This window comes from Aedes aegypti, chromosome 3 (genome assembly GCF_002204515.2).
Source record: "Aedes aegypti strain LVP_AGWG chromosome 3, AaegL5.0 Primary Assembly, whole genome shotgun sequence".
NCBI classification, from domain to species: Eukaryota; Metazoa; Arthropoda; class Insecta; order Diptera; family Culicidae; genus Aedes; species Aedes aegypti.
This window is the reverse complement of record NC_035109.1, coordinates 157,713,738-157,740,600: the sequence shown is the minus strand read 5'-3', so window position 1 is coordinate 157,740,600 and position 26,863 is coordinate 157,713,738. Positions and strand designations below refer to the sequence as shown.

General features: G+C 39.3%; 1 protein-coding gene across 6 annotated transcripts in view; it reads right to left on the bottom strand.

Moving 5' to 3' along the window:
• The window catches only part of LOC5574550 (ras-specific guanine nucleotide-releasing factor 2), a 714,561-nt gene that overhangs the window by 612,049 nt on the left and 75,649 nt on the right, over nucleotides 1–26,863 (bottom strand). For all 6 annotated transcript variants that reach the window (XM_021850760.1, XM_021850761.1, XM_021850764.1 and 3 more), the window contains 5 exons: nucleotides 24,810–25,968; nucleotides 17,087–17,155; nucleotides 16,756–16,926; nucleotides 15,971–16,077; nucleotides 15,650–15,797 (listed from right to left, as the gene is read on the bottom strand). In XM_021850760.1, coding sequence (XP_021706452.1) covers nucleotides 15,650–15,797; nucleotides 15,971–16,077; nucleotides 16,756–16,926; nucleotides 17,087–17,155; nucleotides 24,810–24,899 — 585 coding nt within the window. In that variant the 5' untranslated portion in view covers nucleotides 24,900–25,968. The remainder of the gene's footprint in view (nucleotides 1–15,649; nucleotides 15,798–15,970; nucleotides 16,078–16,755; nucleotides 16,927–17,086; nucleotides 17,156–24,809; nucleotides 25,969–26,863) is intronic.

Here is a 26,863-nt window from a genome sequence, read left to right as displayed (position 1 = left end):
AGTCCATAGCCGTCCAGTTTCGGAACGCAACTATTCTAGTAGTGTGAACTATGAACGTTGATATGTGGTGTGTATTTATTTGTGTGGGGATATCTATGGCGTGGCAGGGTAGTGATTTTGGTTAACTACCCGAGCAGAAGAAAAAGCGGTAGAATATAAGCAAACTTTTTCGATATCAGATAGTTTCCAGCCGAGAAGCAGGCTCTGCCCCAGTGAGGACGTAATGTCAAGAAGAAGAACAAGAGAAGAAGAAGGTCTCTATAATACCTGCAAGCGGCAAATAATTAAAAATAATTTCTTATGTATGTTCTTCGAACACCAAACTAATTATTGGATAAGGTAAGTGGTAGAAGCACTGGTTTTGGCCATAACTTTAGTTGCAGCCGTAGTAGATTATACACAGTTTTATAATGCAAAATAAGTTGAATAATTTTGTATTAGGTTATTTACATCCACATTATGGAACTAGATTCACATAATCGTCTGACTTAATTCAAGAAATATTAGTAAATATTCCTGATTTGGCCATACTTATGAGGTATCAATACTACTATTTATATGTACTAGATCGTATAGGACAGAAGAAATGTTTCTGACTAGCTGCCGGATCAATGTAATACTAGGTCATTTCATACGGAGGTTCTTCATACTAGTTCATTTTCAATACTTTCTCTCTAAATATGATATAAGAGAGCCCTGCATAATGCAGCCTACAGACGCCCAGACGGTTTGACCAACATTGACCGATTAATGCAACCGTCTGACTAACTATCAAAGTTCATTGCAACACTACTATTTTTCTTCGTATATTTTGAATGACCTTGGTAAGTCTATTGAGGATATGTGATTGTTATTTTTCCGTATTCAGTGGCTGTGGGAGAAATTTAAGGGTATTTATCGTAAAGAACAGAACTTTCAAAATTAAAGTACAAGTAGAAGTTGATACAGTCAACTCTCCATAACTCGCTATTGAAGGGACCATCGAGTTTGGGAGGTGTCGAGTTATAGAACACAATTCCAGTGCAAATGCGATCCAAGGAATTAGCTATAAAAACCAACTTTTACTATGGTTCTTTTACTCGATATTGAGATTCGGAATATCGAGTAAGGGAGACTTAACTGTATTTGACAATATATACCAGTTCCCAGACAACCAAAATGTACGTATAACGAAATCACCTGGAGGCTTTATATGTGCAAAATTTCACTTATAAGATGTCGTGAAAAGGCCTTCTACGTACAAAAGTGGAGGCGATATGCGTGCATATATTATGTGATGAATAATAACATACAATGCGAGTGTATAAATATTCTACCGAACCAACCTGTGATCTTATGCGACTTAACTTATGATAACAAATGTTGATTTGACAGCTGCTACGGATTGATGCGACTTACTTTGTACGAGTGTACGAGACGAAACAAAATGTATAAATGAACTCAGAAAAGAAGTGTTTTATGCGAGGAAACTCATCAAACTGACGAGTTTATCCACGGTGTTTTGCGGGTTTGATGTAATTAGTATGGATAAACGAGTTGTAACGTGAACTTTCATGCGATTTCTGGTTGTCTGGGTTATCATCGATATATGGCTGTGTAAATTTTAACTTTCTTTCCAGAATCATTTAGTGGCTAGTAATTGTACTTTGAAGTTCATCCTGAAACCAGTATAGTAATTTTTATTTGTGTATTTTTGCAGATCCTATTCTTCCACCAGGAATTGCGCCATAGGTTTTTTTTGGGTCTTGAACTACTGCGACCAGGGATTGAATCCTGAGAAAATTGAGAGAATCTCTCACGTATCGCTCTCTGTAACTATCATAACATGCTGCACATTATGAGGGACTGTTTATCGCATACTGCTACAACTTTGATCAGATTGGGGGGATAGTAGTGCATGATAAAACCACTCTTAACATGCTCCAAGCCTGGGGGACACTATTGCTATTGGAAGTTCGTGGATTGTTTATCGTGCCAGTAAAGAAAAACACCTATCCCCAACGGTAAACAAGCGAGAAAAATGGATTTTATCATCGCTTTCTCTTTGGAGCTCTCGCTCGCTGCTTCCATTTATCAGACTTGTTACACCTTGCGATACAATGACGATCGTGGACCGCAACAGATAGGATGTTTTTCTTTGCTTGCTTTGATCGTGCTTCATACGCAATTGAGAGTGAATTCTGCAATGCCTGACTGCGACCATTAAGTTGATCTTTTGTGGTATACCCCTGTTTATTTTCGCATATTTTCAGGACAACAAGTTACCATTAAGAGTAACTGCCGTTGACTGATAATGCGACGTACCCCAATCTGGTATGATTCTTAAAATGAATTCAACTACCATTTTGGGATTTTCTTGTCAAATTTCTAAATTACTCAGTATGCTTGTTGAAATACTGTCTTCTACGCGCAAATAGTGCTGAGCAGTCACAAATCAAGTATTGGTAGGTCTCTATCTCACAGTCACAAAACCGACAGATATCAGTAGGACTTCGACCTATCTTCTTTAAATTATATCTAACCGGGCAATGTCCTGTAAGTAGTCCAGTAACTATGCAGAAAGATTTTTCAAATAAATTTAGAAGTTTTTCTGTGATTTGTTTATTTGGAGTCATAAACAGTTTAGTATGCCTTAATATGTTTGTACCAAGCCAGTTTGACTGTATCATATTATGCTCCCAATTGTTTATTTCCATCTGTATTACACATTATGAAACTCTAAAAAAGGGTTCTGGTTCTAAAAACTGAGCATTTGAGCCTCGTCTAGCCATAAATGGGTTGTACCAGGGATTCCACCAATAATTCTTCATGGGATTCTGCTAGGAATTTCTCAAGAAATTTATCCACAGATTAATTCAGAAATTCCTCCAAGGAAAATTCTCCACGCATATCTTCAGGAATTCATCCAGAGAATCTTTCAAACGTTCTTCTACTAATTCCTTCAAAGACCAATCCAATAAAAATCCTTAAATTATTTCAGGGCTTACTCCAATGCTGCCTCCAAGAATTCTTCTAGAAATTCCTATAACAGTTCTTTCAGAAATTTCTTCAGGAATTCCTCAAGAGGCACCTTTAGGAGTTAGTTCCAAGGATTCCATCAAGAATCCCTCCAGGAATTCCTACATAGATTGGACAATTAATCCCTCATAACAAATTAAAACAAAGAATCCATCAGGAGTTTCTCCATGGATTTTTTCAAAAATTCTGCCAGAATTTCCTCCTACCGAAAACCCTCCAGTTTTAACTCTAATTATTTCCCTAGGAATTCCTCCACAGATTTCTCTAGAAAATTCTACAGCGATTAATCCAAGCATTCTTCCATTCTACAAGACTTTCTATAGAAATTTATCCATGAATTGATGGGGACGGGCCTGGTGTGGTGGTTAGAACACTAGCTCTCGCGCCAAGGACCTGGGATCGAATCCTATCCCGAGATAGTAATTTATGATCTACTAGTGGTCTCGGCAAACTTTGTCTTGCCATGAAGTAGGCTTGTTAAAAAACGTCATGAAACGTCCTGTGCAAAATGACAGTTCTGTAGGTGAATTCCGGCGAACAATTTCTTTGAAGAGAAGAAATTTTCTTCCATTACTCACCAGCAAGAAAACTTTCTTTTCTTCGAAGAAAATACGAGCCGGATTCCGCCTACTGTTCACCCCCGAAGAATTTTCAAAATCGGATAATTCGTTCTCAAGCCATCAAGTAGGCTGTTGAAAAACGCTATGCAAACTCCCATATACAGTGACAGATAAGTTTCTCCTGTTTTTTTTTTTCAACTTTTCCGGGGTTGATCCCTAAGCTTTTTCCTCACAAAAAAACGTCGGAACTCTTGACGAATATGACAGTGAAAGAATGAGGTAAATCCTTTGTCTCGTTCTTAACATATTTCGTGACATACAGACACTATTCCATTTTAAATTATATAGATGATAGATAATGTTAAAGTGACGATATCCTTCGTGATGAACTAGCCTAGGGTTAAAAATTTCGTCAATAGATTCAAAATTCCATAAATTCCTACAGAAATACCTGCAGAGATTCACTCCAGGCTTTCTTACTGGGATTCTATCCAAAATTTCTCCAAGGATTCCTTAAGAAATTCCTTCTGGTATTCCACGAGGAACTCCTTCAAGGATTCCACCAAGAGCTTCCACGAAATTTGCAAAAAAAAAAACTCTCGAGAACTTCCTCCTCGGGATTCCTCCAGGAATTCATTTCGAAATTGTATTTGCATTTTTTTTTTTTTTTCAGAGATTACTCTAGGGAATCCTTTGGTGATACTTCTAGAGAAACTTCAACAAATGTTTCCAGATATTCTTCAAGTGCTTCCTCCAAAGATTCCTCTATATAGCCCTACAGGGACCTTACGAGGCGTGCCTCCTGGAATTTCTTTGAGAACTACTACAAAATCATACCTGAAGTGCGTCCGAAGATTGCAAAAGGAATTTATCCATCAATTACTCCAGGGATTTCTTCCATTATTTCTTGCATGAACTTCTCCAAGAAATCTAACAAGAATGTCCTTAGATAATTAGGAACTCCTTCAGAAATTGTTTTAAAAATCCTTCCAGGGACATATTTTGGGATTCCTCCAAAAATTTGCGAAAAAAATGCTCCATGGTTTTTTTGAGCAATTTTCCTGAAAGTTTTATAGAAGTCTTTCTGGTGGAATACCTAGAGTAGGGAAGGAAGAATCTCTTGTTAAACAATTCGTCAAATTCTTGGTGGACTGTCTTGCAAAAATTTGAAAGTTTTTTTTTTTAAATCATGTGGATTAATTGGAAAAAAAATGATTAATTCCCTGATGGAATTTCTGATCAACACGAAAGAATATTTATTAGAGAATTCTGGTAAAACTAACGGAACTTCCCTTTAAAAAAATACTTGTGGAAAATTAAGATATTATGATAAAATCTTCGAAACAATTATTGGTAAAAACATTATAGTAAATTGTGGTCGAATCCTCAGATAAATCCTTTGTGGAATCCTTGGAGAATATCTTGTAATCAAGGATGCTTTCAAGAATTTCTGGAAGAAATTTGTTGTAAAATCATCGTAAAATACTGGTGGAATCTCTGAGAAAAATTCTAGTGGAATCCCCTTTCCTGTTGGAAAACTTGGGGAATTACCTGGGTGAATTCGAGACGAAATCCATGAAGAAACCTCTGGTGTAATCCTTTGAATAATCTCTGAAGTATTCATGTGCAGTGATTCTAAATCCATACATATAGCTCAAGTGGAATTCTTGAACTAATGTCTGGTGGAATCACAGAAGGAATTCTTGTTGGAGTCCCTGAAGAAATTCTTGAAGTAATCTCTGAAACAATGCCTGGTGGAATCCCTGAATAACTCCTGGTGGTATCCTTGAAAGCATGCTTATTGAAATCCCTGAAGTAACTTCCGATAGAGTCTGGAGTGACTAATAATTCTCGAAACTCTCTGAAGATATCCCGGGATGAATCCATTGCGAAATGCTGGATACCTTGACTAATTTAGGCAGGAATCTCTTGATGAGTTCCCAGAGAAATTCCAGGAAGTATCCCTTAACGAATTCCGGGATGAATAATAGGAGGAATTCTGGTAAGAATTTCAAGAGGAAGTCATGATAGAAAACCTAAAGAAAATACTGTTGGAGTCCTTGAAGGATTTCTTGACGTAATCTTCAAAAGTACTCTTAATAAAATCCATGGAAGAGTTTCTTATTGAATCCTTGCAGCAGCTGCTAACGAAATCTCTAGAAGAACTCCTGATGGAATCCCTAGAATAAATTCTGATGGAATCCCTGTAGGAACTCCTAATAGAATCTGTGAAGAAATTCCTAATTGATTCTCTATAGAAACTCCTGATGGAATCACTTGAGGATCACCTAATGTAATCCCTAAAAGACCTCCTGAATGAAACGCTAGATAAACTCCTGGTGGAATCCATGAATGAATTTCTGATGAGATTCTTGAATGAATTCCTGGTGGAATCCCTAAAGGAACTCCTTATGAAAACCTTAGAAGAATTCCTGATAAAATTCTTGGAGGCACTCCTGACATAATCTCTGGAGGCATTCCAAGCAGGAACACCTGATGGAATTCCTAGAGGAATTCCTGATAGAATCGCTGTATGGATTCCAAGTGGAATCCATGAAGGAACTGCCGATAGCATTCCTTGAGTAACTTTCGATGGAAACTCCAGAGGGATTCCTGATTTAATCCCCTAATAAATTCCTGATGGAAACTATAGAATAAATTCTGATGGATTGCTTAGTGCAATGTATGATAGAATCTCTAGAAGTACATCTCATGTAATCCCTTGAGGAATTTTTGATGCTTTTCTAAATCCCCATAGGAGTTCCTGATGGAATCCATGGAAAAAATGTTGATGAGATTCTTGAAGAAACTTCTCATGAAATCCCCAGAATAAATCCTGATGGAATTCCTGGTAACACTTCTGATATGATCTCTGGAGGAATTCAGGGTATAATATTGGAAGAAACTCCTGATGGAATCTCTGTATGAATTCCAGGTAAAATCTCTGAAGGAACTCCTGATGGAATCCCTGGAGTAAATTCTGATGTAATCGCTAGAGGCGCTCCTGATGGAATCCCTAGAGGAATTTCAAGTGGCATCCCTGTAGGAATTCCTGATAGCATTAATAGAGACATTTTCGATGGAATCCCTAGAGTGACTCTTGTTGGAATCCCAAAAAGAACTCCTGATGGAATCTAGAGAATAACTCCTGATAGATTCCTTAGTGCAATGCATAATAGAAACTCTAGAAATACTTCTTATGTAATCCCTTGAGGAACTCTTGATGCATTTCTAAATCCCTATAGAAGCTCCTGATGAAATCCATGAAAATGCTGATGAGATTCTCTAAGGAACTCCTGGTGGAATCCTTATAAAATCCCCAAAAGAAATCCTGATGAAATTCCTGGAAACACTCCTGATATGACTCTGGAGGAACTCCAGGTAAAACTTTGGAAGAAACACCTGATGGAACCCCTTAAGGAACTCCTGATAGAATCTCTGTATGTATTCCAGGTGGAATCTCTGAAAGAATTCTTGATGGAATCTCTAAAAAAAAAACTCCTGATAGAATTCCCTGCATGAACTTCTGATGGAATCGCTAGAGGAACTTCTGATGAATTCCCTAGAGGAACTTAAAATGGAATGCCTGAAGGAACTCCTGGTGGCAACCCTAGAGGAACTTTCGATGAAATCCCTAGACCAACTCTTGATGGAATCTATAGAATAACTCCTTAGTGCAATTCATGATAGAATCTCTAGAAGTACTCCTGATGTAGTCCCTTGAGAAACTCTTGATGGAATTTCTAAATCCCTATAGGCGCTTCTAATCCATGGAAAAATTCTGGTGAGATTCTTGAAGGAACTCCTTATGGAATCTCTAAAAAAATTTCTTATGAAATTACCAGAAGAAATCTTGATGGAATTCCTGGAGGCACGTCTAATATGATATCTGGAGGAATTCCAAGTAAAATTTTGGAAGGCACTCCTGATGGAATCCTTAGAGGAACAGATGCAATTTCTGAAACAATTCCTCGTTAAATACTGAAGAAATTCCTGTTTGAATTCCTGGAAATAATAACCTGTGAAACCCATTTAGGAATGTTCTATAGAGTCTTTAAAAAAAATCCTTGAGCATTAGAGGAATTTATAATGCCTATAGGAGTTCTGAGTATAATCCCTGGAGGAATTCGTTGTAGGACTTGCAATGGAATTCCAGAAAAAAACTGCTGGTGGAGCACCTCATGTTCCGTGTTTTGGACAGCTTGATTTCATACATTATATCGTTGTAATTTTTGCACAAGCGTCTTTCACATTAATTTTTCATGTTTTTTTTTTCGATTTAAATATCAAACATTTAAAAAAACTGGAAGACCGCACATTCAAAACAATATCGAAAGAAGTGATATTATTTATCATATATAAAAATAATTTTGGATTGACATTTTTTGGCTATATAGCATGAACATTTGGCTAGTTATTTACTCTGGATTGCCATCTTGCTGGCTCAGTAGAACTTAAATTACTCATTTCAAGATTGCATATGCTTTGATTTAGTAATAAACCGTAATTCATGGAGTAAAACATTCTATGATACACAAATCTAAGGTATTCTAAACAATTCAAGGTTGTATTCGGTATTGGAGGTCACCTTGTAAGATTTATCTATTTGGTACTGAAATACGGTGTCCGGCCATTTGGCCGAATTCCGTTTAGCCGAATGCCGTTTGGCCGAACGCCATTTGGCCGAATGTCATTTGGCAGAAAGGGTTATTTGGCCGAATGCCGTTTGGCCGAATCATGAACAAAAAAATCAAATTGCTATAACGCTGATGTGTAGGATTCATAAATGTGGTCCAATAACTGATAAGGTAATTAATTTGTTGAATTTTTCAATGTGACAGGGCAAGAGAATTATAACATCGACCCTTTAATTCAGGACGAAGTTGTGAGCTCCACACATCGCGTCAAGATTCTGAGGTGATGACTTATTCGTCACCAGATTACCAACGGTGTAATGAGGTTTCAAGTGTTTTTAATGATTCCATCAGAAATTTTTCCATCTTGAAAACATAGGCTATTCTTTCGAGTTATACTGGTTCTATTACTATCCGCAGTAGTTAAGCTTATATTTCAATTGGGAATTTTTTCTTCTTTAAATCATCGGCAGTTCTTTGTAGTTGTACTGATGAAATTATATGCATTACACTTGCTTAAATTTTCATAAGAGATTTTTCCTTCTTTTGATCGTAGACTTTTCTTTCAAAAGAGAAATATTTTTCATAGTTATTGGAATTAAAGCTACGTTTATTCAAACATACTTTTTAGCTCAAGGGTTAACTTAGGTAAGATGTCATTCTCCTTAAAAATTAAGGTTACAACATGTGAACTGAAAACTGCACCGTTCCTTGCTGTTGTTGTTTGATGAGAGGGACTTTAACCCGAATACCGTTCCTTGCGTATAGCAATAAACGACTCGGAGAACACTTACGTCAAAGAAGCACACTGTTCCTCCATTGTGAAAAGAAGATTCCAAGACTAGTTGATGTCAGAACTATGACATATATTACTTAGTACGATTCGAGGAATCGAAGCAACCTGCTCCAGCAGAAGGACGAATAAGTCTTAAACCGTTTTAGTTACTGTCAAAAGCTATACATACATACATAAATACAAATGCGATGCCAAAGCATCTGCTAGTGACTATTACCTCAAGCATAGAAGTGAACAACTACTTACATTTGAGATGTTCTTCTTTCAGCACTGACTGTTCCTTGAACTAACACTAAAGAGCTTATGAATGTATATCAATGATGATTTATCCTTCTTTGTGAATAAGATGAATAAGTTCTTTGGAATTCATTTTAAATCCATGCTAACTGTAGTTCACTTTCGTTTTCAATTTCGGCCAAACGGCATTCGGCCAAATGGCGTTCGGCCAAACGATATTCGACCATATGGCATTCGGCCAAATGACCCGGAACCATATTAATCATATAAATGGATAACAAGATCGCAAGAAATCAATAATCTTATAATTTGAAATTCATTGGCTTAGGTGTCCGGTACTAGTACTGGTGGGGATGTCCCACTACAAGTAAAATTTTCAATAGTAATTCTTTATCTCAAGCATAAGGGATCATCCAAAAATGACGTCCATCATTAGGGGGAGGGGGGGGGGTCTACGAAAGTGTGACAGTACGTGTAGAAGGTATTGGAAAAAGCGTGACAGAGGGGGGAGGGGGGGTCTAGAAATCTCAAAAAACGATGGACGTCATATTTGAATCGTCCCTAAGCACAATAGCTTTCCAATAGTTCAACGAGGTAATTTTGAGTGTTTTGAACAATATCTTCAATACTATAATATTACCAAATTGTGGTTTGGTCAATACCTGGATTACTGGCTAAATCTCATTATAATTGACCACTAGCATTGATTCAATAGATTCTAGTACTCTGTTTCATTTTTGAATTCTAGACAATCTTTGCTATGGGAACATTTCACACGAAATGTTTCAATATTATTCGGTCAAAAGTTTCCATTTTTGACGCTAGTTTTATAAGCATTTTCCAAAGACATTTATTTGAGTTAAGAACAACCAACAATGCACATTGAGCCAGACAGCAAAGTTAATTGGAACAAATAATTTTAATTGATTGAAGGTACGGTCGTACCTTGATCTTGATTGATTTATGAAAAAGTTTCCTTCGATTTTGGCTTTTTCGGTCAAAAATCAAAAATACAGCGGATTGATAATATTTAAAAATTTGCGCGATTTGAATGAGCTTATCGAAGTCTATCAAATACATTCTATGCATAGATTTCAATAAGCAGGTGTAATCAATCGCTGCATAAATTTACATGAAAATAAGATTTTTTTTTCAAAACACTTATTTTTCTAAAAAAAATGTATTTGTTACGAACATACTCGACGTCAGAGGGTCGAAAGTTATTAAATGCATTGCAAATAGTCAAAATGCGTGAACCAGTGATAACAACTGTAGCATCAGCACCATCATCAGCGTTGCAACGCTGATCGGTGCGACATCCACAGCATCCTGATGATCAGAGTGCGATAACAAGATTTCTCTTCTATCACACTGATAGCAACCCAATTCTCTCTCTATTGCCACACACAACACAGTATGCATACTCATCCACACTCACAATAGAAAACCATTGTACCCAAACTGAATTTTAATAAAACCAGACCCAATTAGTATTAGCCTACACTTCAATCGGAGCACACTATTTCTTTTACCTCGAGAAGCTTCCCATAATTGAAGGTACGCTAAAGTGGTGACCCCGACGTGATCAGTCACAAAATCATTATATTTCGATCACGGGTACCGCGAATCGCGATTTCGAAGTAGTTTACGGTCGATCCCATCCACGACGATGGAAGAAAAATCCGGCGCGAGTGAGATGATTGGCGTCCAGCCGGCTGTCGAAACAATTAGCGCGCCACGTCTCAATCCACCCAACATGGCCGACACGAATATCGAGACGTATTTCATGTCTCTCGAATTCTGGTTTGCCGCGTCTGGTATCGGCGCCCAACACGATTCCCGCCGGTATAACATCGTTATGGCACAGGTGCCCCCAAAAAAATTGACCGAGCTACGGTCGATTATAGAGGCCACTCCAGCGAACGACAAATACGCCTACATAAAGACCAAGCTGATTGAGTACTTTGCGGACAGTCAACAGCGGCGTCTTCAGCGTGTTTTATCCGACATGCCTCTGGGGGATCTAAAACCAAGCCAGCTCTTCAATGAGATGAAGCGAGTTGCTGGGAATTCGCTTGGGGAAGCAGTATTGCTCGATCTGTGGGCAACCAGATTGCCGCCACATGCACAGGCAGCGGTGATCGCTTCGAGAGGAGACGCTTCGGACAAAATCACCATCGCCGACGCCATTGTGGATTCCATGGTTCTCCGAAAAATCAACGCCGTCGACTACAACGTGCAAAATGCAGCGATGGCGGCTCCCAAAGCTATTACAGAGTCAGCCATTGATCCAATACAGGAGCTTAAGCGAGAAATCGCCGAGCTATCGCGACGATTCGAGAAAGTGATGTCCGGACAGGAGCATTCTCGTGCTCGTTCACGCTCCCGTTCCCGTGGTGGTGAAAAACAAATTCCTCGCCGCGAGAGGGATTCTTCGACCGGACCGTGTTGGTTCCACCGTACGTTCGGTAGCAATGCCAAAAAATGCCGAAAGCCCTGCACGACCGGCCATCAGGGCTCATCCAATCACCAATGACATCACTCTGCTGATACTATGGGGGAGATTGGCGAACTTTCCACCACAGCCGCAATCTATCGCCTGAGAATTACGGACTCGACCACCTCTATGCAGTTTTTGATCGATACGGGTGCCGATGTATCCGTAGTACCGAAAGGATTGCATGCAGCAAAAGTGAAACCAACGACAATTAAATTGTTCGCCGCGAATGGGACGCCGATTACAGTTTACGGTGAAGTGTTGCTCAAATTGAACCTCGGTCTCCGTCGCGAGTTTTTGTGGACATTTCTTATTGCTGACGTGACATCGGGAATAATAGGTGCGGACTTTATTTGCCATTTCGATTTGCTGATCGATTTAAAACGAAACCGCCTTATCGACAACACCACCAATCTCGAGTCGGCCGGAATACTCGCACGGACAAGTGAATACTCGATTAAGACATTCAGTGTAGTTTCCCCGTTCGCCGAAATATTGTCGGAATTCCCTAGCATCACCCGTCTCGCGCCTCCGGGATCAGTTTGTGAATCGTCGGTCGTCCACCGGATTGAAACAACCGGACAGCCGGTGTATGCAAGACCTCGACGGCTTTCACCGGACAAGCTTGAGGCAGCTCGGACCGAATTCGAACACCTAATGAAGCTAGGGATTTGCCGACCGTCCAGCAGTAACTGGGCCAGCCCACTCCATATGGTAAAAAGGCAGATGGTTCCTGGCGCCCATGTGGAGACTATCGTGCCTTGAATGCTCAAACCATCCCCGATCGGTACCCCTTGCCGTATCTGCAGGACTTCACAACCATTTTGCAAGGTAAAACTATTTTTTCTAAAGTTGATTTGCAGAAGGCCTTCCACCAGGTGCCCATTCATCCAGAGGACATTCCAAAAACGGCCATCACGACGCCGTTTGGACTGTTTGAGTTCTCCTTCATGACGTTTGGCTTAAGAAACGCAGCCCAAACTTTTCAACGGCTCATCCACGAGGTCGTTCGTGGATTGGATTTCATCTTCCCCTACATTGACGATTTGTTCATCGCCTCGTCATCGCCCGAAGAGCACCGGGACCATTTGCGCCAGCTGTTTGAGAGGCTCAAGCAGCACAACTTGGCAATAAACGTTGCCAAATGTGAATTTGGCCGCGAAGCGCTCGATTTCCTGGGACACTCCGTCTCTGCCGAAGGAATCCGACCGCTACCAGATCGCGTGGAAGCGATAAAAAATTTCATGCTACCATCAACGGTGAAGGAATTGAAGAGCTTCCTGGCCATGCTCAACTTTTATCGGAGATTCATCCCAAATGCGATCGAAGCTCAAATTCCGTTGCTGGAAATGACTCCTGGCAACAAACGAAACGATCGGTCGCCGTTATCCTGGAGTGACGAGACGGTTACAGCTTTTGACCGTTGCAAGCAACAACTCGCTCATGCTACACTCCTAGCCCATCCCGCCAAATCCGCTGAATTGTCTCTCTGGGTCGACGCCTCGGACTTCGCAGCAGGTGCAGTGCTGCACCAGATCGTCGAAGGGAAGGTTCAACCGCTTGGATTTTTCTCGAAGAAGTTCGACAAAGCCCAGCTTCGCTACAGCACCTACGATCGTGAACTAACCGCGATCTACTTCGCAGTGCGGCACTTTAAGTTCATGCTAGAAGGACGAAGTTGCCACATCTATACTGACCACAAACCAATCATCTTCGCCTTTCGTCAGAAGCTCGATAAAGCTTCCAATCGCCAAGCGCGCCAATTGGACTTCATTGGGCAACTTACGACGGACATCCGGCACATAATTGGCAAGGACAACATCGTTGCCGATCTACTTTCCCGCATTGCAGTTGTTCAGACTGTACCCTCGCTAGACTTCGATGCACTTGCTGATGACCAGCAGTCCGACACCGAGCTACGGGATATTCAGCAAGGTAAATTAAAGTCCTCATTAAAGTTAAAACTTTTTACCGTTCCAGGCAGCACAAAACAATTGTTTTGTGATTGCTCAGGTGATCGCATTCGCCCATTTGTTACGAAACCGTTTCGTAATGTCGTTCTGCATACAACTCACCATCTGTCTCACCCTGGGACACGTGCAACAGCCAAATTGATGACGGAGAGATTCGTTTGGCCCAGCATTCGCAAGGACAGCATCGCTTTTGCCAGAAGCTGCTTGCAGTGTCAGCAATCCAAGGTGACGCGCCACACACAATCACCTGTGTCCAGATATTCAGCACCGGACAGTCGATTTTCCCACATCAACATTGATATTGTTGGTCCATTCCCTCCAAGCAAAGGCCAACGCTACTGCCTTACAGTCATCGATAGGTTTACTCGGTGGCCGGAGGCATTCCCCATCCCGGACATGACTGCACCAACGATCGCTGAAGCCCTGGTTTCCGGATGGATTTCCCGTTTTGGAGTACCCATCTACGTTACGACCGACCAAGGACGTCAGTTTGAGTCGTCTTTGTTCTCCGAGCTCACTCGTCTGCTTGGAACCACCCACCATCGGACAACTGCGTACCATCCTCAATCGAATGGTATCATCGAACGGTGGCACAGAACCTTGAAATCAGCGATTCTTTGCCATGACCCAGACCACTGGAGCGAACACCTTCCGATGATTTTGCTTGGGTTGCGTACTACGTACAAAGAGGACATCAAGGCTTCTCCTGCTGAGATGGTATACGGAACAACCCTTCGAATTCCATCAGAGTTCTTCACTGAACATTCGCAGAATCCAAATGAAGCGGAATTCGTCGCCAATCTTCGAAAGGCCATGCGTTATCTGCGCCCAAAGGAGACCGCATGGCACGGTTCACGTAATGTCTTCGTTCATCAGGACCTACAATCGTGCAAAAACGTCTTCGTTCGCAACGATTCTGTTCGGCCATCGTTATCACCTCCATACGACGGGCCATTCGAGGTGGTAAACAGGAACGAGAAGTTTTTCAAGGTGAACATGAAAGGACGGACAGTTAACGTTTCGGTCGACCGGCTGAAACCCGCCTACACATTGGAAGACCAACAACCTCCCAAGGCATCCGGCCCCGCAGCTACATCATCCGCATCAATTCCATCGACTAGGACCACTCGTTCTGGTCGACGAGTTGTAATCCCACTTCGCTACCGCTAAAAGGACACCTAGTCTAGGAGGGGAGTACTGTAGCATCAGCACCATCATCAGCGTTGCAACGCTGATCGGTGCGACATCCACAGCATCCTGATGATCAGAGTGCGATAACAAGATTTCTCTTCTATCACACTGATAGCAACCCAATTCTCTCTCTATTGCCACACACAACACAGTATGCATACTCATCCACACTCACAATAGAAAACCATTGTACCCAAACTGAATTTTAATAAAACCAGACCCAATTAGTATTAGCCTACACTTCAATCGGAGCACACTATTTCTTTTACCTCGAGAAGCTTCCCATAATTGAAGGTACGCTAAAGGTAGTAATACCAAAAAATACATAGTATGCTATAGATAGGTGCTAGTTGTGCGATCCTGCTCGGGAAGCTATCGAAAAGGAAAAACTTCAATTTTGAACATAAAAGATAATAATGTGAGTAGTAACTGATATTCATTGCTTGCTCAAAACAAAAGGAATGCGTAACGGAAGCTCAAAAACATATCAATGAACCCAATTGATGTTTATCCCTACAACAAAGTAGAGAAAACCACTACTCTGAAACGATAATTGACTTCCTTTCCGGCTCTCGTGATGAAGTAGCGGACGTCATGCCTCAACACGGTCAGACTATACGGAAAGGAAGAGTATACCGTCTTCCGGTTGGTTCGCCTTTGTCTGCCATTCGCCCGGGATGTCAAAGGTTGAAACAATGCAACAACGGATGATGCGAGCAGAGGGAAAAACATATACTACTTACCTCGGTTCTTAGTTTTCGTATTTCAGACGCAAGCTCTTCACATTGCTGAGTGTACTGCCATTTAGCTGTTTTCTCGCTTTCAACGACCTGAAGCAGGTGGACGTGCTTCTGCTCGAGCTCTTCCTTTTGCAGTAGTAGTTTGTTGAAGCTGGAAGAAAAACGCACAAGCCGTTCCTTTACTAAACATGGTTTTTAACAAATTCAATAGAAGAGAGTGAATTCCAATGAATGTACGATTCCGTTTAAGTCACAAATTGGTTTATGGCCACCGATTGGCGATCTCGATTCACTATACAAAGGGAAAATTGCGCGCTCCATTACCTTGCTTCCCTAATTGCAATTATCCAGGCTGAGCATTCCGATTCAGTGGAGGCCCGCAGCTCGTACTGTCGTTGATTTTCTCGTCTGTAGCATATAGTGAAGCAGTGCTGCAATTTTAAGATGAGATAATTATTATTTCCTGAGAACTTTTGACTGAATCACATTGACAAACGCACTTTTTTTACTCATTATTGGCTATTTACTTCTGTTGAATGATCAGATTTATTATATGTTAAGGAGACAACAAGTTTTGTTATAATTCAGCTATGACAAATAACACAATGCGTTATGTTTTTGTTAATTTAAAATGAATTGAATTATATTTTTGCTTAATTTAAAGCATATTTTGTTTAAATTTAATTGAAACTAAAGTAACTTTTGTTCTAGTTTTTGTTATTTCAGCAACTAACCAGCCAAAATTATAACATATTTTATTGGAAAATACGTGCAACAAACTCTGTAACAATGCTGTTATAATCCACTGGTCGGGAAGCCACAATTTCAAATCACCCGTATACCAAAACAGTCTACAATGTGTGTAATAGCAAGCTTTTCAAATATTGCCGATTTCATGTTGTGCTTGTTGATACCTGATCAAAGTCATCGCTTTGATGTACGTTTTATTCCTCTTCATTTCAGTGATACAGTGCCTTCATTCATCACCTTTCTGCCGCAACTGATTTCAACTGCACACTTTTATTCGAGGCATTGCACTTGCATTCAAAAGCGTTCAATTGCATTCGATTGATTCTTTGCAGTGCTCGCTCGATAAACCCAAAACTCACCTGTAACTTTTCCTCCTTGACGACTTTGGAGCCCTGTCCGCCACCACTGCCAATGGGCGGACCGGAAAGTGTTGAGGGGGCTGAAACAAGTCGTTCGCAGTAGCATCCTTCCAGAAAGATCAATCCCGAGGGACGGCTTGATTGCTCCGATTCGTAGTAGAACAGCAGGTTCTGAATGTTTGGGGAAAGAAAAAATAAAGGTAATTTATATTTATCGACGCATAAATTATGGACGGCCTCATTGTTTGAATTCATGCAAACAATCAGCTAATGAAAAAAAAAAATATTGACTCAAAATCATATATTGGAATCAGTATGATTTAAATCATACCTGATACAAAACGAACCACCTCATCTGCCATTTATTGTTGTCCGCCGTCCGTTTGTGTAAGTGTCCGTGCTGAAATGAAAATTAAAAATAAAGGTTACAATAAGTATTTGCTTATTAAATATTGTACATATATTGGTTTATGGACAAAAGGTTGAAAATGGATTCCTTGGTGGGAAATATTCACTTCTTTGAAAAAATATGTTCGATCTTTTGTCAAAATTTAGCATGTACCTCCTTAAGTTATTAAATACTTGCATGAATTCGCAAATTCCTCCTAAAATCCATCTCTGGATAAAATTATTATTTCACCACATATATTCTTGACTTTGCACAACGCAAATCAAATTCAGCCTGATTTCAATTGCGGTTGGCTGCTGTGAAACTGGACCGGGGCGCATAAAATTTACGGAATCCATATTTAAACCATGTAACGCACTTAACAAGATTGCCACGTGTTCATGTTGAGAATTTTTGGGTTGCGGCACAAAAATAACTTTCTCCTCTTTGAAGGCACACCTTTGATTGCTGAAAAGATCCTTCATCCCAAGAAAAGCTCAAAAAAGGTTCGTTATTCCCGCTGTAGTGTTTGTCTGCTGGAGGAAATAACAAGGGGCAGAAACATAAAGGAAAGCTTTAATGTTAAGAACCCGTGAGCTGCCGTCACGTGGATGCGTATCTTAATCAGAGGAAAGTGATTTGATATGTGGACATGTGCAGCTTATATTTCGAAAGTTATCGAAACCAATAACACAACGTAACAAAAATAACATTTTTGCGATTCCGTTGGAAATCAATCAACATTTCATTGATAAAATGCACCAGATAATGGCCTACATTTCCTACCAAAACAACAATGCTGAAAAGTAGCACTTTTCAGTACTGTTTGGGGCTTCAGCCAAATATCCCACTCTATTCTGACAATAGAAATATTAGAAGTAGAACGCTAATGGCGTGGTTGTCACAAAACTGATTTTAATACAGTCAACCCTCCATGAGTCGATATTAAAGGGACCATCGACTCATGGAAATATCGAGTCATGGAACAGCAATGCTATGGAGAGCCGTTTGAGGGGGCCATCATAGTAACCATAAAATTTGATTTTTAATATGATTCCATGAGTCGATATCGAGTAATGGAACATCGACTCATGGAGGTTTAACTGTAATTATTAGCTTAAATTATGGGTTTTCATTGTTTATTCATTACCATGTCGTTGTTTTGGTTTTTATAATTAATTCCCAGACAACCAGAAATCACATGAAAGTTCACGTTACAACTCGTTTATTCATACTAATTACCGTAAAACGGGGTATCTTTGATAATGCGGGTAACTTTGATAGTGCGTGACTCACCACATGCTAAACAAAATACCATAACTTCTGTTAATCAGTTAAGCAAAACGAATGCAAAACTAAAGAATATTAGTATGACACTTCATGCAAAAGCGGTTTTCATTTGAATCAAGAACATTTGAGGCTTTTTATACGAATATTGAAAATTGACAAAATTTTAGCAATTTTGAAACGCTTACAAACAATCTGTTCTACGATCACTATTTGATGTAGTTTTGAATAGTTGGCCACTTATCTTTGACAGCCTAGTTATCATAGAACTTGAATACGGTCTCAAATCTCTAAGCGAAAAGCATTTTCACAAACTGGGACCATTTTTGTAATCTAAGTCAGAAATTTCCATATAACGTTGCCATGCCCTACAAATGTCCGTTATTCATTCCATTTTGTTTGAATTATGCTCCATTATCAAAGTTACCCCAAAACAGAAAACCAACTTTCGATTATATGAAAAATTATATATCCATTCAAAATAATTCTTATGGCAACCTATCGACTGCAATCGATAGCAAGGATGCCAGTACTTGTTTTAAAAATATAAATTATAATTATTGGAAACAGCATGCATAAATATTCAAGTTTTCTTCGAAAAAACTATCAAAGTTACCCCGTTTTACGGTACATCAAACCCGCAAAACACCGTGGATAAACTCGTCAGATTAATGAGTTTCCTCGCATGAAACACTTTTTTTCTGAGTTCATTTGTACATTTTGTTTCATCCTGTACACTCGTACAAATTAATTCGAACCAATCCGTAACAGCTGTCAAATCAACATTTGTTATCATAAGTTAAGTCGCATAAGATCACAGGTGAGTTCGGTAGAATATTTATACACTCGCATTGTATGTTATTATTCATCACATAATATATGCACGCATATCGCCTCCACTTGTGTACGTAGAAGGCCCTTTCGCGACATCTTGTAAGTGAAATTTTGCACATACAAAGCCTCCGGGTGATTTCGTTGTACGTACATTTTGGTTGTCTGGGTTTGACATTTTGATGCCCGGTACTCACGCTGTCAGTTCGTGGCAAACTAGATGTTGGTAACACGAACAGCAGCGACATTAGCATTCTTAGGTTAATGCTTCTACTATTCTGACACAGCAACTGATTCTATATCTGATGTGCGATCCAGATGCAAGAATAATGATATTGTCGATGCGATAAAAAGATCGGTTTCTCGCCAAAGTTGGATTTTTCTCTCTTTTGCTTTTACAACTTTCGCACATGGTACAATAATTCTGAGGCTATTCTTGAACTTCAATTACATTTAAAACCAAGTGATTCATTTTGACAGCTATTATGGTCTCCGAAAAGTATCACTCTGTGCGACTTTTTAAGCTATGTCAGTGCAAAATTAGTGGGTTTTCATTCATGCATTTTCCAAGTTAACTTCGTGACGTTCCAAGTACTTTATCTTCTTCTTTTTCTTGGCATTACGTCCTCACTGGGACAGACCCTCCTCCTCAGCTGAGTGTTCAAAGAGTACTTCCACAGTTATTAACTGAGAGCTTCCTTTACCAAAGTTCCCATTTTCGCATTCGTATATCGTCTGGCAAGTACGATGATATTCAATGCCCAGAGAAGTCAAGGAAATTTCCATTACGAAAAGATCCTGGACCGATCAGGAATCAAACCCAGACACCATCAGCATAGCTTTGTTTTGTAGCCACAGTTTCTAACCACTCGGCTAAAGAAGGTCCCGGTCCTTAGCACTGAACCATATAATTACACCAGATTGTGTATACACTTAGAAAATATCACCGACTCCGGTAATTTTTTTACCGAAATATAAACCGCTGAGCGCTCGGTAATGCTTTCGGTAATGTTAAGAATTACCGAACAGTCTGTAATTTAAATCAAGACGCAGCTGTCAAAAAATTGCAATATATTCGTGAATTATTACCGAGCGAATTGTTTAATAAATTACTGAACGGATTGTTCGTAACAGCAGGCAGTCGGAATAGAATAAGATGATCGCAAAAAAACAATGAATCTTATCTTGATATCAAATTAATCGATTTTGTTCGTGTTTCAATTTTTTAATCAATAAGACATGTTTGAGAAGTGTTACTGCTTGCTTGTTGGTGAAGCATCACCAACAACTCGAACGCGCGCTTAACTTATAAAAAGACAATCCTGGCTCATTTGCAGCTGTTCTCCGCTCACGAACAAAACTGGAGCCAGCAATTCCCGTAATGGGTGATACTACAACGAAAACATTTTATTACATTTCAAAAATAAGCTTTTAATAGGAACCCTCAGGTTGTACTTACGGAAAAGAAGTACCAGACGCTGATTTCCTGCTGCTGTAGTCTTTCTCAAAAACAGTGTTCACGGCCTTAAAAACAGAAAACCCATTAGACAGTATCGGATGCAATAAAATCGTGTTGACAAGCACTTCGAAAAAAATATGGCGGCAACAGAAATTTCAAGTTACCATTTGTTCGGTAAAGCATTGTAGCTTTTTGAACTGAAGTACGGTAAAAAATTACAGTCTACGGCGATTCTAAACGATTTACCGTTTTTCGGTACATAAAACGACGATTTCGGTAAAAGTTGTTTTGATATTTTAATTTTTTTAAGGTTGTTCGGTAAATCTCGTCTGTAATACCAAAACATCAGTAAAATATTTATTTACAGTACGCTTCCGGTAAAATTAATTACCAAACAACGAGAAAAAATCTAAGTGTGTATCCATTGACAGATACCCCTTTTTCTAGCTCCACAGAAGACGGCCTTTCAGTTGAGTTCAAAATACGCGTATCAATCAAATGATACAAAATCTAGCGGAAAACAAGATCATTATAAATTAATTTTGCATGGTTATGATTTATTTAAGAATATTTGTATAAAATAGATAGACGGGGGATCACATGGATCAATGTGCCAAAACAACAGTTTTTGTGATGACCACTTGGTTTATGGACGGCCCCTATGCTAAGTAAGAGCAATGACGTAGAACCCTCTTTTCACTTGTGTAGAACGCCCTTTTTTCCATGTGCCCCCTCCTCCTTCTCTTTCGATAGCTTGTAGTCGCTTTATCAATTTGGGACAAATGAAACATAAGTAAGAAAGAATTAAACTCCCAAATGCGGCTTGATATAAACCAACAACAGTAATTGAAAACAAATCACACGGGAAATGTTTCCCAAATATAGCTTAAAGTCCATCATCCCCACTGGGTCCTCAGGCTATGACATGAAAAAGGAGAAAAGGAAAATGTGCTTGCTACACACACGCAGCTGGGAGCAAAATCGCATGGAACGGTCTCCTACATGAGAGGCCCCAAACGACAGCGCAAAAGACTCATAATGGTCCATGTTTCAACCGACCGTAAAATATGGCCCCAAGCCAGTACACAACCGCAACGTGTAGAACAGCCCTATTCGTCGCCCAGTTTGTCAAATCCATTCGAACGTGGCTGGGAAGAATCGTGCGGAATGGGGTAAAATGTACTTTATACTGAGTCGTCACATCTTTCATCTTATCGCGGAAAAACAGACTGTAGTTTCCCGAGGACATTTCAATAACGAACGTTTTTCGCAACGGTATAATTCGAACTTTTATGTAACTTATATTATTGAAACTAGAAGCACCTTGCTACACTGGTCCCCACATAAAATTTTGGAGTTTGTTTTCACTGCCTCAAGCAATTTATTTTGCAAGCATGAAAGCACTCATGGTCACAACCGAATACTGTGCTGGATGGCTAGTGCTGACACTTTGGAGTAAACGTGCTTCAAATAAAGGAATGTGATTTGGGCTAGCGCTAGAGTACGGTCGCTAAAAGAGGTTAGGTATTTGACACGGTTATATACAATTTATCATTCACTAAGTATCTAACTGATGTGATACTTTTGACACCAAACCTGGTTTGTGATAGTTTTCAGAAGTTTTCACACTGTTTGGCTCGCAAAGCACGTTACAAAATTAAACTTTCACGCGGAGCACCTGTCAATGACCGCGACTTCGTTTGAAACCCGGTATTGTCGCCACGTTGTTCCATCGAGAATTGACAAGTTTTTGTTAGTTAAGGCTTTAAAAATTCTATTTATTTTCAAGCAAACGAATTTAATCTTGAAAGATGTGCCTTATTTTATTGAACAAGCAGCTAAATTTCAGGCTAAAATTGACACAAACTATTTGGCATACATATACCGACCAAACAGTTTGAAATAAAATTGTACAAACGGCAGTTTGGCTATCAATTTGATTTTTTTTTTATTTCAGTGAGCATCGTACCTTCGTGCTGTGCGTACACGAATTCTCTCAGCTCTAGGAAGTTTTTTTTTTTTCAAAACTACCTGAAGCAATAAACCAGTACTTCTCAGTGCTACAAAAACAGTACTTTTCAGTGCCGCTAAAACATTACCTTTCAGTACTATTTTTTCTACTATTGATCCTTTTACGATCCTTACTTGGACCCGTGCCTTCAATTTTTCGTTGGACCCGTTGGCGAAAGCTAGCGGTGGTAATCCTTCTAAGGCACTGTCTTGGGAAAAAAACCTCTCGAAGGTCACGTCTTGTTTCGTTTATTCACTAAAAGGAAGGGTGAAGCTCTGAATTCACAACACAAAGTGGGGTTTAAAACTGTCACTAAACGTGGCAAAATGGAAGAAAGGACGTTTCTGCGGAATGCGAACTTTCTTCCAAGGGTGAAATGGATAATGTTGATAATTGCATCGAAATGAGCAATCAGTTCGATGCTCTAGACAAATTTTCCGAACACCAAATCTAAGCAGTCTCTAGCCCAGGCTCTTTGATTCAAGTAAGGAAGCAAAGACTGCCGCCTATCGTGGTCAGTTGTTCCGAATTTGGGGGATTTAGGCAGGAGATCTAAAACTCCATTTAGGAAATCAAGGTGTCCTTCCAAATCGCAATGAAAAGAGACTGTCGCGTTTTGCCGGAAACTCTTAAAGATCGCGAACTTCTTCTCAAACATCTTGAAGAGAAGAAGCACAATTTTTTTTACAAAACTGAACGTTTGTTCAAAGTCGTCTTTAAAGGTCTCTCAAGTGACTATAAGCCACCTGAAGAGATCAAAAATGTAACAAATTTGATCCGTTCCAACAAATCTAAAGGCTATTCGACTGGTATTGCTCTTCTAGACATAGAAAAAGCTTTCTACAGTGTTTGGCATGAAGGCTTGATTGTAAAATTAAAAAACTTAAATTTTCTATGTATTTGAATGTTGGAAAATTATTATTTTTTTTAATCAAGACTCAGAATAGTCCAAAGTTATCTGTCAAATCGTAAACTTCAGGGTAATTACCAGAACCTCAAGAGCTGATGTTCTTTCAAGGTAGATTTCTGGGACTAATATTGCACAATATGTTTGCATCAGGAATGTCAGAGATCTTTATTCCCGAATGACACAGGCTCCCCACCAAAGTTAATTGTAAGAAATTGCAAATTGTTTGGATATTTTTCCTTCAAATCAGTAAAACTGGAAGATTTTGGCTTATGCTCCCAAAACTCATCTTATTCAATTCCCTCATAAATCAAAAGTTCTTTATTTGAAGCCTCAAGTAGACATGTTCACACTCAATCTATTCGGTAAAAATAACTGGGTTTTTGAACTACAGAAAAAGTCAGTAAACTAAAAAAAAATGTCAGAAATCGAAAAACAGAGAATTTTTACTGAAATTTTGCAGAGAGCTTTCTTTTGATATCATCTATATATAAATAAAAATGGAATGGTGTTTGTATGTCACGAAATGGCTTACGAACGGGTCAGCGGATTTGGATGATTCTTTCTTCATTTTGTTCGTCAAGGGTTACGACATGTTTGTGTGTATAAAAATCCCAGGATATGCACCGGGTAAATTAAAAAAAACGAGCGCGAACGAAACTGTCATTTTATATGGGACGAAATTACGCGTGGCGACAGTTTTCATTTTACTGACTTTTTCGGTAGTTCCAAAACCCAGTAAAATTTCACCGACCCCAGTAATTCAATCTAAGTGTGTTGTCACGATCAGCGGAATTTTAATGAATTGGTCTTATAATGTGAAATATTTGTATTTGAATAACAATGAAAGCAATCAAGCCCAATGTAACAAATATGTTAAATGTCTTTAAGAAAATCAAAACTTTGTCTTGAGAACAAGCTTATGATCTTCAAACCTATTTTCTGGTCGGCCGTGTTGTACCCTGTAGCAATAGGAGCTCTTGTAATAATACTATTAAGATGGTCCTACAGATGATACAGATTGCAATTTTAAAAATGATTCCGAAGCTGCCTCTCTGGTATAGAACTAATGTATTACACAGAATACCCACTTGTGAAATGTAGGAGCAAATCATTTAGCACAAGACACAATTTTTTTGGAATAAAATGATTTGATGTCTCAGCAACTTACCATCGAGTGATCATACTGTGCCCGATCGGACAGCATAATCAGCTGATGCTCGTTGACACGAACGGACCGCTGCATTTTTGGGCTGAGCATTTGAAACGTGTTCAGAGACTTAGTCTCTCGTGCTGGCACTGTCACAAATAATCCAATCGGTAAGCTCCTCTAGCAGCAATGCTTTCCACCAACGTAGAAACGTTCACACGTAATCAAAATTTAACGAGTTCTGTAATCCACTGATGCAAACACGCCGATGCTACCAAATCATCCAACCAAACTTTCGCCGAATATTTGCAGATCGTTCTACCGTGAAATGAACACCAACGAGTTTTTAATGCATGATTAAATTCACACGAATATCATTTGCGGTTCTCACAAGGAATCATGTGCATACTCTAAATCACGCTCCCAAAGGTACTAACAGGTCGTCGTATCTCGTTTGACGAAAATTAATTACGAAACCCGACACGATTTCACTTCAGCTCTTGTTGTCATCCGTTAGTAGAATCGGCACGGAAGATCCTACAAGCTCCTGTATCCATTGCACAAAATGCTTTCATTCACGTAACTTTGGGAATAACTGAAGACCGTAAAATTCACCTTATTCTTCTTAACGATGGTTTCTTTCTTTTCCCCTTCTCAATCACTTCACGACAATAGCGTAGATGGTTTAGCTTCACGAACAACCTACTCGCTAATATGAACCAAAGAAGCTTCTCACATTACACTTCTTCTGTGACACCCAACCAGACGATAAAACACGTACCCAGACTGTCGTTAAAATGCCACTGGACATTTTTATACCATAATTGCTATCACTAGTAAGCCAAATTTCACTCGTTCGCATTGAGAGACGGTTTCACTGAGTTTCACAGACGAAAGCAAACTTTTCGTTTCAACAATGTTGCTTTTCAATACACTCCGAAATGTAGCTCCATGCTGTCACTGACTTCTGAGATTAGTTAGCTAGTTGGTTAAATGGTTTCCCAAAGGTCATGTTCCCATTGCTGTTTCAGCCCCCTCGATTGGTTTCTTCGAACTGAGCGACTAGTAGGGTATGTAGTTTTCCCCTACCGTCACGTTCTTCTAAATCCTTACAATCACATTCGTACTCCTTTAATACGGTGTAGTGATCCGTAGACTATCAAACTTTTTCGAGCAGAATCTGAAATGAGAAAAAAATAGAACTGTTATAAACTAATATATTAGTAGAAATTGCACATCTGTCACATCAACAATAAGTTTGAATTTTATCAATCATTTATTTTGAATAATTCAATTGGATTGGATTTGGATTGGATTTGGATTGGATTTGGATTGGATTTGGATTGGATTTGGATTGGATTTGGATTGGATTTGGATTGGATTTGGATTGGATTTGGATTGGATTTGGATTGGATTTGGATTGGATTTGGATTGGATTTGGATTGGATTTGGATTGGATTTGGATTGGATTTGGATTGGATTTGGATTGGATTTGGATTGGATTTGGATTGGATTTGGATTGGATTTGGATTGGATTTGGATTGGATTTGGATTGGATTTGGATTGGATTTGGATTGGATTTGGATTGGATTTGGATTGGATTTGGATTGGATTTGGATTGGATTTGGATTGGATTTGGATTGGATTTGGATTGGATTTGGATTGGATTTGGATTGGATTTGGATTGGATTTGGATTGGATTTGGATTGGATTTGGATTGGATTTGGATTGGATTTGGATTGGATTTGGATTGGATTTGGATTGGATTTGGATTGGATTTGGATTGGATTTGGATTGGATTTGGATTGGATTTGGATTGGATTTGGATTGGATTTGGATTGGATTTGGATTGGATTTGGATTGGATTTGGATTGGATTTGGATTGGATTTGGATTGGATTTGGATTGGATTTGGATTGGATTTGGATTGGATTTGGATTGGATTTGGATTGGATTTGGATTGGATTTGGATTGGATTTGGATTGGATTTGGATTGGATTTGGATTGGATTTGGATTGGATTTGGATTGGATTTGGATTGGATTTGGATTGGATTTGGATTGGATTTGGATTGGAT